Source organism: Puma concolor, chromosome F2, assembly GCF_028749965.1.
Source record: "Puma concolor isolate L17-30 chromosome F2, mPumCon1.1.hap2, whole genome shotgun sequence".
In the NCBI taxonomy this organism is placed as follows: Eukaryota; Metazoa; Chordata; class Mammalia; order Carnivora; family Felidae; genus Puma; species Puma concolor.
This window is the reverse complement of record NC_141684.1, coordinates 43,949,429-43,965,150: the sequence shown is the minus strand read 5'-3', so window position 1 is coordinate 43,965,150 and position 15,722 is coordinate 43,949,429. Positions and strand designations below refer to the sequence as shown.

The 15,722-nt window shown below is 32.8% G+C and overlaps 1 protein-coding gene across 10 annotated transcripts in view; it reads right to left on the bottom strand.

The window, feature by feature from the left end:
- The window catches only part of TRIQK (triple QxxK/R motif containing), a 280,870-nt gene that overhangs the window by 225,062 nt on the left and 40,086 nt on the right, over positions 1 to 15,722 (bottom strand). For 7 of the 10 annotated variants that reach the window (XM_086695585.1, XM_086695582.1, XM_086695586.1 and 4 more), the window contains one exon: positions 9,743 to 9,824. In XM_086695585.1, coding sequence (XP_086551711.1) covers positions 9,743 to 9,824 — 82 coding nt within the window. Of the gene's footprint in view, positions 1 to 9,742; positions 9,825 to 10,971; positions 11,034 to 15,722 lie in introns of all 10 variants that reach the window. The other 3 variants (XM_086695584.1, XM_086695588.1, XM_086695587.1) reach the window with 2 other exon arrangements.

Below are 15,722 nucleotides of genomic sequence, written 5' to 3'. Positions count from 1 at the left end.
GTTTTGAAAATAGGGTAGACAAAGCTGAGGTGGACACTTCTCTTACATAAACACATAGAAACAGTAGTAAAAAGCCCATCATGTAAAGCTACAGATGTTGAAGGTATACATATTTACATACACACATATACATATATTTATGAGAATAAAAGTAAAAATGGAAATGTTCAAATGGAAGACAAAGGTAAAACTCAAAGCAAAACAGTCAGTTCTACTAGCTGATATCCTTTAATAGCCTTGGGTGGGGAGGTAGGGGGTGATGTATAGTGCCTGGTTTTAGATGTCAGGAGGACTGGAAATTGGCTTTTAAGTCATAGGCATGTACAGTACTACTGGAAGAAAAGAGCTGAAACTGAAATACATGGATAAAGTTGAGGTCCTCAAAAGATTAACCAAACCATACAAAAAAGACAGAAAAATAACCCATACTTATTTGGGGAAATAGCAAGGATCGTTTCTGTCTCCTTTAAGTTCTGGGTGTGGAGAAAAGATGTGTCACCTGTGAGAAATACAAATCCTAACCCTATCAGTCCCAAAAAAGAAGGTGTGAGGTCCAAATTGCAGGAATCTTAGGCCAAAAAATAAGTCTAGAATAACTGTCCCAAATCTATAAAGGCCCTACTGTCAGTAGCTAAATTAAACACTATTCTGTGAGAATATTTCACAATTCAGACTGCTGGAACTCTCACAGAGGAAGAAAACAGAAACAAAAGCAAATGACCCTCTACTGAAGATGAATACACAACACACACACACATACACACACACACACACACACACACACACACACACACACACAAGAGGGCAGGGAAGACATAAAGCATAAAATGGTTGAAAAAATGAAAGAAAAAGAAAATAGCATGAGGTACAATAAACCAATATAATAAATGGGAAAGTTGGTACCATAAGAAGGAATAGTGGAAGAATCTTAAAGAATATGTAAAATTGTTGTTTAAAATAATAAAAGAGAAAAGGCAAAGAAATGGAACAAAAAAGAATGAGTTTTTAAATGATCAAATGGATCTTTTATACATGATAAAAAGGTTGCTGAAATTATATATCCATGGATGCAAGTTAGACATAGTAGTAAATAAATGATTGAGAAAGAAAAATAATTTGTAAGCCCTAATCAAAGGTAAGATAAATCTGAGAAATGACAAACACAAAATAGGATAGAAATTTAAAGAGAGAGAAAATATAACAGTGATTTTTAAGAGATATGGATATTGTAAATGAACACTCAATTTATATATAGTAACTCTTGAAGGAGAAATTAGAGAGAAGAGGGGAAAACCATTACTCAAAAGACAAAAAAAATCAGACTGAAATCCTTCTAGGACTTAAGAAAGACAAAAATCCTTAGGATGAAGCAGCACACCAAATCCTAAGTCTTTTTTTTTATTTTTACCAAATAAAAGTAAGTATTTGCATTAAATTAGAGCTGAAAAACATTTAAGATAACTAGAAAAATCTTAAACACAGGAATGAAAACTATACCTAAAATTAGACTATTGTAACACTTCTCATCAGAAACACCAGAAACAGAAAATGAATAAAACAATATTGTTTAAAGTTCTGAGCAGATACAAATATCATCCTAAAGTTACATACCCAGCTAAACTATAATTCAAGTATGAGTACAATGTAGCAATACTGCCTTATAAACAGAGACTGAGAAATTTTTGTCACTAATAGATATTTGCATGAAGGCAAAAGTAACTTCACCAGAAGGCAGATGTGAAATACAAAAAGTAACAACAGCCAACATAAAGTTAGATCTAAGTAATTATTGGTAATTAAAACTAAAAATAATAGCTGTAATAATTGAGTTTGTGCTGTTAAAAATGAGAGAAATAAAGTAATACACACAATAACATGAACAACAGGAAGGAGTAATCATATAGAGTTAAAAATCTTTACATAGTTTTTGGGGCGCCTTGGTGGCGCAGTCGGTTAAGCGTCCGACTTCAGCCAGGTCACGATCTCGCGGTCTGTGAGTTCGAGCCCCGCGTCAGGCTCTGGGCTGATGGCTCAGAGCCTGGTGGCTCAGAGCCTGGAGCCTGTTTCCGATTCTGTGTCTCCCTCTCTCTCTGCCCCTCCCCCGTTCATGCTCTGTCTCTCTCTGTCCCAAAAATAAATAAACGTTGGAAAAAAAAAAATCTTTACATAGTTTTGGATAAATAAAGACATTAATAGACTTTAGTTTTCATTAAGTCAAATATATCACAAATATAATCTGAGGAAGTCAAGAAGAGGAAGAAGAAGATGAAGAAGATGAAGACAGAGAAAGGAGAAAGAGAAGGGAAGGAAGGAAGGAAGAAGAGAGACAGAGATAAATGAAATGTAAATCTTTCAAAATTTGAACAATGAAAAAAAGTCCAAATTTTTTCAGGAAAGCTGTTAGGGTAGAGACCATCAAAGAAAAACCACAAGTAAAATTATGAAATAAAATTCTGCAAGTAGATCTAGATTTTTCATTCATAGTAAATGATACAGAATTAAATTTGCTTGTTCAAAAACAAAGATTCTTAGACTATATCAAAAACATAAAACAATGTTAAAGTTGAGACAAAAGTAAAGCAGTAGGAAAAAAATACCAGAATACTAAGCAAAAGAAAGGCATTTACCAATATTAATGTGAGACAAAAGACTCTAAGAAAAACCTTAAATGCATGTTTATAAATAAAAAGGCCATTATTTAATAAAAAAGAGAAATTACTAGAAATATATACAAATTTAGAAATGCTATGCAATAGGGGCGCCTGGGTGGCGCAGTCGGTTAAGCGTCCGACTTCAGCCAGGTCACGATCTCGCGGTCCGGGAGTTCGAGCCCCGCGTCAGGCTCTGGGCTGATGGCTCAGAGCCTGGAGCCTGTTTCCGATTCTGTGTCTCCCTCTCTCTCTGCCCCTCCCCCGTTCATGCTCTGTCTCTCTCTGTCCCAAAAATAAATAAACGTTTAAAAAAAAAAAAAAAAGAAATGCTATGCAATAAAAACAGCCTCAAAATATACAAAGCAAAAACCAATAGAATTACAGACAATTAAGATCTCCATAGTCTTAGTGAAGATATTTTAATTCTCCTTCCTCACAGAAAGACAGCTCAAACATTCATTTGAACACCACAATTAACTTAAGCAGTAGTACATCCTAATGTTAGAGAATACCTTTTTCTTTCAAGCACAGAATGTTTATGAAATTGACCACATATTATGCAACAGAGAAAAGCTTAATATCAGAAACTGATATCACCCTGAAAGTCTTTGAACAAAAAATAATAAGTTTAAGAATCAATTAAAAATACGTAAATGTATAAATATATATGAAATACATAAGTATATGAAATATATATGAGCTCAGAAAGCTCCAAATAATGTAATGATACCAATAATGCAATGAAAAAATCTAATTCATTAAATGAACACATTATTTTAAAAAGTTTAAAAAACAAATAACAAAGCATTCAACTCAATTACAAAAGAAAGAGAGGACGAATAGCAATGAAGGAAATTATAAACAGTAAAATTATGGACAAAGGAATAATAGAATCTATAGTAATAAAAGTTAATTCTTTAAAACATAAAAAAATTCAACATCACAGTTAATATTCATAAAAAGATAAAGTTAAATAACATCAATTAAAAATAGAAACTATGATAGATATTTAAAAAATATTCTTAAAAAATTTTTTACTGTTTATTTTATTTTTGAGACAGAGAGAGACACAGCATGAGCGGGGGAAGGACAGAGAGAGAGAGATGCAGAATCTGAAGCAGGGTCCAGGCTCTGAGCTGTCAGCACAGGGCCCGATGTGGGGCTCTAACGCACAGTGAGATCATGACCTGAGCCAAAGTCAGACATTCAACTGACTGAGCCACCCAGGAGCTCCTATACTTAAAAAATATTTTTAAAATTTATGCCCAACTATTTATGAATATATTTGAAATTCTTTTATTCAACTTTACCACTGAATGTAAGTTATCCAGAGTGGCTCAAAACTATAGATCTATTAATAGATCTATTTTATCTATTGATAAAAAAAAGAAGATAGAAAGTAGCTAGAAATCTATTCAAATAAAAAGCCTCAGACAGGGATTTTGGTAGGGTGTTGCATAAACAATCTAGAAGGTTTTATTTTTAAATTTGTATAACCTATCCCAGAGGATATAAGAAGTATATTTCTCCAATTCATTATACAAATCTTGTATGACTTTCAACCTAAAACTAAACAAAGTTGGTAAGAGAATGGAGAGACATATGCCAATTACATTCATAAAAAAGGATGTTTAGAAAAATCATAAATTACCAGTAAACTGAAATCAATTGTGTATTTTTAAAAATAAAAACAAAGTAAGCAATGTAAAGATAGTTTAGAAAAATCTATTCATATAATTTAGCAAAATATCAAATAATATTCCTCTAATAGAAAAAAATCTTCAATAAAATTCATTACTTTCATACATTCATACTTCATTACTTTAAAAAAGGAAAAAAAAATCTCTTAGCAAACTAAGAACAAAGGAGAATTTCCTTAGCTCAATGACAAGTATGTACCAAAAACCTAGAACTAACATCACACATAATGGCAAAATGAAAACGAAGTATTTTCTTCAAAGTTAGGAATAGAATAAGAATATCACTATTTCCACTTGAATATTTTCTAGTCACAATAATAGCAAAAAATTGAAGTACATGTCACTTCTGTTTAACTCAAAAAATTCAATAACTTTATAAAGAAAATGATGAAAATTTATTGAATATATCGACTATACGTTATTTAAAAGGATAAAATTGATATGAATTTCATGTATAAAGACATAAATTCTTCCCAAAATAATATATAAATCAATATAATTCCAATTTGGCCATCAGTGGCCTTTTTCATGACTATGTAAAGTTAATTTTAAAATTCACCTAAGAGGATAAAGAACAAAAAATAATTGAGACAAGTTTGAGGAGAGGCCTTGTTCTACCATTTGCCAAGACTTATCATAAAGCTGTAGCATTAAACAAGTAAAGTATTTCCAAAACAACAAGCGAGTTTAATAATGGAAAAATTATTATCTAGAAGATTATTATCAGTATATATAAAGAACTCAATACAATAAGATAAAAATAACTCAATAGTATTTCATTCAACTTTATCACAAAATTCATTCAAGAAACTATATGTGTGTGTGTGTGTGTGTGTGTGTATGTATATATATATATTAACAGATGAAAGGAAGGAAGGAAGGAAGGAAGGAAGGAAGGAAGGAAGGAAGGAAGGAAGGAAGGGGCAATTAAAAGTCCACTCACCAAAAAAAGGAAGAAAACAAGAAGGAAGGAAGGAAGGAAGGAAGGAAGGAAGGAAGGAAGGAAGGAAGGAAGGAAGGAAAGAAAGAAAGAAAGAAAGAAAGAAAGAAAGAAAGAAAGAAAGAAAGAAAGAAAGAAAGAAAGAAAGAAAGAAAGAAAGAAAGAAAGAAATGAAGGAAGGAAAAGAAAGGAAGAGAGGAAATAGGAGCAGCAAAATACTCACAAAGAGAGAAATCAAAAGATCAATAAGTACAAGAAACGATTAACCTCAGCAAGTAACACAATGAAAACTAAAAAGAATGAACACAATTTCACGTGTGTGAGATTGGCAAACATTTTAAGTCTCCTGGTAACAAAAAGATATGGAGAAATAGACAACACTTTACTTTGCTTATAGGCCTATAAAATGGTACAGCAACTTTGGAGAGCAATTTAGCAGTTAAAAATGCACATATCCTGTTACACAGAATAAAATTTCTGGTATTTGCCCAAAAGGAGAGAAGAAGAAAACTGGAGTAATATTTTGAGGAAACAATGGCTAACAATTTTCTAGAACATATTAAACAAATGAATCTATAATATCATATGCCAATAAGAAAATAGAGATTTACAAGTAAATTAGTTGTATTTTTATAATTTACCTAGCACATAAATATTATTTTGCCTGATATACTTAATAACATATATTTAGAAAATATCTTAATTATGTTAATGTGGGGTTTTTTGTTTATTTATTTATTTTTGAGAGAGACAGAGACAGAGTGTGTGGGGGAGGGGCAGAGAGGGGGAGGTGAGAGAATCCCAAGCAGGCTCCACACTGTCAGCACAGCATGGACCCCGATTTGGGGCTCAAACTCACGAAACTGCGAGACCATAACCTGAGCCAAAACCAAGAGTTGGATGCTTAACCAACTGAGCCACCCAGGCACACCTGTTAAAGCAATTTTTAAAATTCTCTTCCAATTTTGAAATAACTTATCTCTAGAATAATGCATGTGACATTAGGCAATCTTAGTACCTAATTTTACAATATTATATCTGAAGAAATGATAATACCTAAACTATTTCCCCTTTTAGTCAGCAATATTTCAGAATATTCAGTTTTTATTAGGTTTATTGCCTTGAAAGCAAGAAGTTTATTTCATCTCAGTTCACTACACATTTCAAGATCATGCTACAGTAATTAAAACCCTGTCCATTTAATGTGAAGATTCAGTATCTGTAAGGTGTTTCCAGTCACAATGCCAGTCCATTTGATTCTTACCTGAGCAAAGAATATTTAAAGAAAGCTTTTATCAAAGCCATTAATCACTATCATTTAGTACATAATTCAAAAGATAAAACTTTTAGCAGAAGATAAATATTAAGCAGTGATACTAAAACCATCACTCAAACAACAGCACTGGTATTGCCAAACACCATTACTGAGTGACCATACAAAAATTATATAAATGAGATTTAGTAATAAGAGAACACTGAAAATACATAATGCCGCTATTCTTTGCGAATGTTCGTTAACTGGTAATTAAATTAGCTTACTGATAACTTTAATATTTACAAAATTCAATGTTAAAAAAACTACTATAATACTCATTTGATTTGTTATTGATACTTGTTTTCTTACCACCAATACTGAAATATTGGATAATTTTAGCTGCTTGATTCCCTCCTCACATTTTTGATAGGATGTGGGAAACATTTGCATAGCACTCCATTTAAGGGGGGACAGTGCCAGTGATAGATTTATCATCATTAGTATGAGCTCAGGCTTATGGTACTTTCTAACTCTGATATAGAAAATTAGAAAATCCTTCCTTGAGAAAATCCTTGAATGAGTCAATCTTTTTTTTTTTTAATTACTTAATCTTAACTAATTGGTTTATATTAATTAGTCAATATCTCTTCTATTTCATTTTTGTCTTTACAAAAAAACTTATATATATTATAATATCCTGTACTATATGTTTGAGAATCTGAAGACTGCAGAGCATTATCCTTAAAAAGAGTGAACAAAAGTATACCCTCACTACTTGTGTTTGATTATGATTACTGTATTTCCAAAGTACACACAGGATAATTCATATCCATGCACCAGTCTGGGTTTACAAACCAGTCTAACACTTCTCATGGATCTCCCAAGAACCTGGTGAGACAGTTGGGTCTTGTGTAGCTTATATTTTCAAGAGAAAGTTACACAGGAAAGAGAACTTTGTGTGGGAATATAATACACACCGCAGCACCCTCTGAACAATTTAGTGTAAGAACAGGCTGAGGCCTCACAATTATATTACTGTATCTCATTCTTCCTTGGCTCTAATGAATATGAGTAGAATTAAATAAAACAAAAGATATGCCATGTTTATAAAACAGAAGACTTTGAATTTTTAACGTCTATTTTCCAAAATTGATCATTAAATAAAATTCAATTTCAGTAAAAGCCTTAGAAGGCCTTTTTTTTTTTTTTAGTAGAAAAAATTCATCTATGGTGGTAGAAATCAAAACAGTAGTTGCAAATGGAAGTGGGTAGAGAATGACTGGAAGCAGATCTGAAGAAATACCTGAGAAAATGGAAATGTTTTTATTAAAATTGGCATTTCTAGTTACATGAGTATATACACTTGTCAAAATTCTAAGAATTGTATATTTAAGAGTTTGTGAATTGATCCACTATATAGTTACTCTTTATGTGGTTAGCACATCCCATTTGATCAGACTTCAATCTGATAAGTTAGCCCTTCTTTTTAAACACATAAATAACATAACAACCCACACGATTTATTAACATCCTAAAAGTGAAGAATTAATGTAGTTAGAAATACTGTTTTTTAATTTGCTTTTATCTATCAGTTAGATGAGTTAGATCATTTCACAGGGCTCTTTAAAAAAAAAATTTAATGTTTATTTATTTTTTAAAGACAGAGAGAGAGAGAGAGACAGAGAGACTGACCACAAGCTAGAGAGGGACAGAGAGAGAGGGAGACACAGAATCCAAAGCAGGCTCCAGGCTCTGAGTTGTCAACACAGTGCCCGACATGGGGCTCAAACCCACAAACCGTGAGATCATGACCTGAGCCAAAGTCAGATGCTTAACCAACTGAGCCACCCAGGCGCCCCTCACAAGACTCTTTTGATTTCAGTTTTTATTGTAATAGTTGTTTGTTTTGTTATTATTTTTGTCTATTTAGATTTCCTCTTTCATGAATTGCCTCTTCATGTTTTGTACCCATTTTACTATTGGTTTCCAAAGCACTTTATTTATTTATAGTAGGGCTTTATTTTTCTACATATAAATTCTTCATTGGTTATATATATTCTAAATATTCTTTTCATTTTGCATCTCTTTTGTTTTATAGAAATATCTTTATGGGGTACACCTTATATATCACATTTATGAAATAGGTATTTGCTCTTTTGGTATGAATAATTTCAAATTATTTTCTGACTTGTCTTTGAACTTCTCTGTTTATCCTTCAGTTATTTAGAAGGGGTTTTCATTAATTATTACTTTTTTTATTTCCAAAGAAGTTGGAATGGGTGGGAATGAGTAGGAACATGCAAAAAGAAAAAGTGCAAGATGGGAGTTTGTTTCCAAATTATTTCTAATTTACTACACTTTGTTCAAAGTTCTAGTTGTAGGATACAGATTCTTGAAAATTGAGTGGACTTTGTGACTTCATATGTAGGTAATTTTTTATAAATACTTCATGTAATCTTGAAAAGAATGGGTAGAAAATCTTGCACTTAGAGCACAGTCTAAAACAGATAAGCTTTCTGTTATTATTTTTAAGTTGATGAGTGGACTTTTCTCTAGTCCACCATTTTATTAAGGTAAAATTTTAAAGAAGAATTTCAAGCTTATCAAATTACTGCCATTCAGTCAACAAAATTAAAAATTTTCAGATGGATAAAAATAAATGCTTTAATAGATGATAATGTTAAAAATAAATACTGGGGCGCCTGGGTGGCTCAGTCGGTAAAGTGTCTGACTTCGGCTCAGGTCATGATCTCGTGGCCTGTGGGTTCGAGCCCCACGTCCGGTGCTGTGCTGACAGTTCAGAGCCTGGAGCCTGCTTCAGATTCTGTGTGTGTCTTTCTCTGTCCCTCCCATGCTCATGCTCTGTCTCTGTCTCTCAATAATAAATAAACAATAAAAAAAATTTACTATATAAGAGCATCCACCCTTAAGAATAATAATACAATGTACTTTTGCTTTTATTAAATTAGTAAAAATTATAAGAGCTTAGAAAAATCACAAGTACACAAAGTGTATTTCTTCATTGGTAAGCAGGACTGCACTTATTTTTTGCTCTTTAAAAACTATATGGTCCTTCATTATTCATATTCTGTGTATCATATGTATTAGGGAAAAGTTATTTTCTTAATATCACACATAATTGATTTTTTCTTTATCTTAATTCACAGGAATGTATCAAAGGGAATTCAGTGCTTACCAATTTGCTTTCTGTACTGATCAACAGGAAGTTTTACAGTGGAGGCATCTTTTCTACCCATCTTTGATCTCCAAAATGCCTGCTGCAAAGAAAGAAAATAATTATGATGAAGTCCTAAAAAATCAAAAGGACTATCTACAAACTTCAGGAATAATTTATTCCATAAAACTCAGTTTTAAAGCAATGGGTAAAAATGTCTTTGACTTATTCCCTTTAGATATCAATAAAGAACACAAAAATCTTCTAAATAAATTATCAAGGATACAATTGCTGGTAATTAAATTTCCCAATTATTTGTTCTCAGTAACATTCATTTTTATCAAGTACTATCAATACTCAATTAAACCAAACTATTAGAGAGTATTATCTGTAAATGTGAAAATCATGTACTGTTCATTCAGATAGGTGGGGGTTGTAGGCATGCTATTGGCAGAATGTTTCTTTCCAATTATCTACCATGTTACAAAATAAAAACTAATATTTGAATCTCAGACACTTTACATTTTGCTTTAAAAAGCATGACACAGTTAACAAAAGTGCCTAAATTTGAGTTCTAGTGCTGTCTCTCCTTCTGAAAACAGTATAAACTACTACCATTTACTAATATTCTTATGCTTACTACATTATATGCACTGTTTGATTTAATCCACAACACAACATTCAAACCTTATTATTTTTATTGGATTTAAATATGTGGCAGATATATATAGAATTTAAGAAACAAAACAGATGAGCAAAGAGGGGGTGACAAGAAAGAGAGGCTTTTAACTATAGAGAACAAAGCGATGGTTACTAGAAGGCAGGTGAGTGGGAGGATGAGCAGAATAGGTGATAGCGATTAAAGAGGGCACTTGTGATGAGCACCGGGTGTTGTATTAAAGTGCCAAAATCACTAAAATGCAGATCTGAAACTAATATTACACTGCTAACTAGATTTAAATGAAAACTTAAAAAAATATGTATGTGGCACAGATTACAACCTACTCACCAAAATCCAAATTCTCCTTTGTCTTCCTGGCACAGAGTTAAACTATATTTCCTAGCCTCACTTCAAATATATAATTGAGTAATTGCCAACAGAATATGAATGGAAGTACTATGTGTCACTCCTAAACCCGAAGGTTAAAAATCTCCTTTGTCGACAGCTGCATTATCTTTCCCCTTCCAATTGGCTGGAATGAAAATTATCCCCCAACAAACCTTAAGGGTACATATTAAGAACATAGTACCTTGGTCAGCCTATGGTAGAAGAGGATACTCTCTCTGACTTGTTTACCATCATAATACTCTACTGAAAGAGGAATGAAATTCTATTGTGATTGAGAATTTATATATGTTGGTGAAGTCTATTTATTACAGACTTAATTGTTCCCTGGATGATGCCTGGAAATTGCTCCTCGCTGTTTCTGATAAGGAACTACAAAATAAAGATGCGGTCAGACAAGAACTGGTCAATTCATAAGCAAAAATATAAAATTATAAACGAGCTTGGTAATTTGGGGAATAACAATGTTGAAAAAGCCAAATTCTTCTAAAAGCCAAATGGCAAGAAATAAAAGTGAGAAGGGCTTTGAAGAATAAAGGCCCATTAAGACTTCTCAGTTAGGGGCACCTGTGTGGCTCAGTCGGTTGAGCTTCCAACACCGGCTCAGGTCATGATCTCGCAGTTTGTGGGTTCGAGCCCACGTTGGGCTCTGTGCTGACAGCTCAGAGCCTGGAGCCTGCTTCGGATTCTGTGTCTCCTTCTCTCTCTGCCCCTCCCCCACTTGTGCTCTGTCTCTCTCTGTCTCTCAAAAATAAATAAATGTAAAAAAAAAAAAAAAGGACTTCTCACTTAAAAAACAAGACAGAAAGAGAGAGAGAGAGAGAGCCGATTGGGATGTTCCCCTCTCACCTGAACCTATTGTTTCAGATCACAGAGGCAGCCAGTATTTGGGTAGAAACAGAGAAGTGCAGGGGTTCTGTAACATAGAAAATAAGCAGATGTCTGGAAAAGAAATTGCAGTGTCACATGGAATTAACTAGAAATGGTAAGAAGGTTACTAAAATCTGAGGGAATTACATTTACAAGGAAACCAACTTTGTCTAAAAAAGGTATGTGAATGAAAATCAATTCTTGGACTTCTAAACTTAAACCAACAGATTGCAGCCCCCAAGGAAGGCAAATTCTAGATTTGTAACATCCTCTTCATATGTGACCTGGAAGGAGAACCATCCAGAAGGGAGAGCCATAGAAAAAATGGGCAAGGGAACTTCTCTAAAAGGACCATAATTAGGATCCAAGCTAGAAATTTCTGTCGGGACAATGGACCTTCTCAGTGGCCTCATGCACCCTTGTGCACAGCAGGTTTCATGGTCATGCTGGATCAGTGATTGCTGTGATTCTCACCCTTCCCAGTCTTCCCTTTCTAAATGGGAGTGATTATAGGAGATATGAAGCAGTTATCCTCTGCTTTGCCATTAGGAAAATTTGATAGTCAGTAAACTTCAAGGAACCACCTTCCAACCTAAGAGGGAGAACTGTGCACTGGCTTGATCCTTGACTCTGTGCGGATACAGTAAGTGGGAAACTTTAAGATCAACCTACTAAAGAGGCAGGAAAGAGGATGTGCATGACTATTTCACAACCAGAAAGGTGGACTATAGGAAAAATTGCTGGCTGCTTACCAAAATATATGTATACCTTTGTTTTTGCTTTGTTTTTGTTTTTGATTTTTCCCCTGAGCTCACTTGACAATTTTCCTTTTGCTGCTAGCTACGGGCATGTGACTGAGTTTCAGCCAACAAAAAAAATAGATAAATTAGAGTTTTCTACTTCTAGAACTAACCTATAAAAATTTTCCATGTGTTCTCATTCACCTGGCTGAAATGGAGACGGCCCCCAGGGTGCTACTGGAAATAATCTGATGAAGATGACAGAGCCTATGACATCCTGGATCCTGAATGACTGCATGAAGGAAAGCTACTCAAGTAACTTCAAGTAACTGCTGTGACAACAGGAATCATTGCAGCATTTGAGCCTCTATACATTTTATATTTGTTTGTTACAGTAGGTAGTATCATCCTAACTAAAACAAGTATGTATAGATGTCTTCACATAAATTATTAAACTGTAATTTTCCTAAAGAGCATTATTACGGTTCTCAAATGCCAAATGCCTTTGAAATCTGTTCATATCAAACTGTATTGTTTATTTATATTTATGGTCACACTGAACAATCGTAACAGTGGTCCATAACACAGTAAAAGGCATCCCCAAATTAATAATTACCACTTATGTGTAAAAACATAAATTCAGTTAAAAAATATTTTTCTATCCATAATAATCTTCATATTTAATATTATGGTAATATTTAGGAATGTGCAAGGTAAGACAAAAAGTCAAATAAATAAAGTCTTCACTTCTCATACACCATGTGGTTTAACTTTAAAATTTCAGAACTAAAACCAAGACATCACCTAATCCTATATTCTCACTTGTGATTATTCAGAACTTTAATACAAGCATCATAAAAAATATCAATAGATATATTATAATTTATTCATATAGCAACCATTTGCATAGTATTTTGCATTTATTAATTGCAAGGAGGAGTCAAGTTATTTTAATCTTGATTATGTGGGGCTAGAAAAAATATCACTCCATTTTAGGAGAGAAGTTAGTTTAAATAAATACATACACGATGCATTATTACCCCTTCAATTTAGTTTTGTCTGTTGCCTTCATGGAATAGCTTAAATTTTAAAAAGCAAATTACTAAGCCTAGCTACCCAAATGGTCACTCACTATGCTTCCCTTAATTCCTTCCTGGTCATTTAAACCAACATCCTAACAGAGATAACACTTTAGAGGCCAGCATTTTATTCATTCCTTACCTGTAGAAAATAAAAAAAGTAAGGGATCCATAAAGAAAATCTACCCACCAAAGTAAATTAGATTTTACTTTTTTTAAATTGTACTTTAAATAAACAAAGCGATACCAAAATATTTTTGGTGATACCCTATATTTTTATAAAGGCTTATACTCTGTGAATAGATACATTTTACATTTATATAACCTATGAATATAAAAACTTTAAAAGAATTTCAACCTAAGAGATACAATAGAGAGGAGCTAGTTTGATTTTTGTTCCTAATTTTTGTTCCTAATTATTTTAGTGACTGATAATCCTTAACCAAAATTTCAAAAATTAAACCTTTATTCTTTGAAATCATTCCATTCTTTATGTATTCTATTCTATTCTTTAAGCAAAATAAAATTTTACCAAATGTTGAAACAAACAAAAAAGGCCTAGAGAACACACACACGCACAAATGCCCTACATTTATTAGCTGTGACAAACACAAGAAGGTAGAAAAATATTTTCTTTTCTAATAAACACATTGAGGCTATTCTAAATGATGTAAAGAGATACCCATTCATGTGTATGGTGCAAACTGTCAATGCCTCAGACATCTAGAACCTCTAAAACGTTCTGACTTTTCTTTGTTCTTCAAAGCCTTGCAGCAATCATCATTCATTTCTATTGCTTTGATGGTTAGATAGCAAACTCCCAAGAAATCCAGGGAGACATGAGCACACAGAGCTGCAATTTCTAATAAGACAGCTATTTGCATACAAGATCAGCCACAATTTAAAATGTGTTGTGATAGATGCGGAAAGGGAATAACAGATTTATATTAGCATGTACAATACCGAGATTGTTTTCACAATTTAATTCCTTGGAGATTACATCTCATCACCTTCTTTTATAAAGAACACCACATTCCCTGAGGAACTAACTTGCTCTGAGACCCAGCTAAACTAAAATATGGATTAATAAGATAATATTTATTATTTATGAATTTTGCTGTAGGAATGATTTCAGATTAAATCATCAGAGAAGTTTTTAACATTCTTGAAACTTGATAACACATACTTAAGGAAGAAAAATGCTAATTTTATTTAATACCTAAATTGCATATTAAAATATTTCATAATTAATTTGTATTTAATTAAAACTTTACACTCTTCAGGACTTCTCAGATTAAAGAGAGTGTTTTTGTTTTTCATATCCTTTCTTAACCTGAATTTTACACAGCAATTTGCCACACGTATTTTTAAGTACAATATGTGACCTTTAAAAACAAACAAAGGTAGTGCAATATTCTATCGCATTCCAACAAAGTTATTTTATTGCTCATTTATACCTTTTTTATGAAATCCAGAAAGAACGAGTAAAGAAATAAGGAACCTGAAACCTTCACATATGTCTCTGCTTCCAGAAAGAGCATTCATTCCAGACTGTGACATTTAAATACAGATCAAAACACAGGTTATTAAAAAAATTCAACCCATGACCACAGAAAAAATAATAATCTCAGTTTTTAAGGCTAAAAGACCCTTACTTAAAAAAAAAATCTTACTTAAGTATGACACTATAAATAGTCATAAAAGATGTTTAGTTATGGCTGAGTCAGAATTGGGAACCAATCATGAAAATACAATCTTATGCCAGATGTTGGGATGAACAAAGTAGTAAATAAAGAATGCATTTGTCCTCATCTGGTGCATTCATTATTTCCAGAGTGATGTTTTAAAAATTCAAAGCTGATTACATAAGTAACATATAAGTTATCCAAATAACAACCCATTTCCCATATAAAGCAAAAACATTTAAAAACCATCAATAACCCAAGTTGTCATGTGTTCCTTACCCATGTTCTGGTGCACTATCAAACTCAGCTTTTAGTTCCATGATTTTGACAAGCTCATTCACATTTTCATGAATTTACCCATGCTCTGAAATGTACTTTAAATGTTACTTCCATATTCCCCCACTTGTGGAATCTATGTTTTATTATTTCAAGCAAGGACACGTAATTCAGATCTCTAGAGAGAATTCTCCACGCTTAAAGACATGAAAAAAAAAAAAGGTCATTTGGGAGACTATCAAAGTGTGACACAGCATCCAAGCAGACAATGTATACTTTGACCTA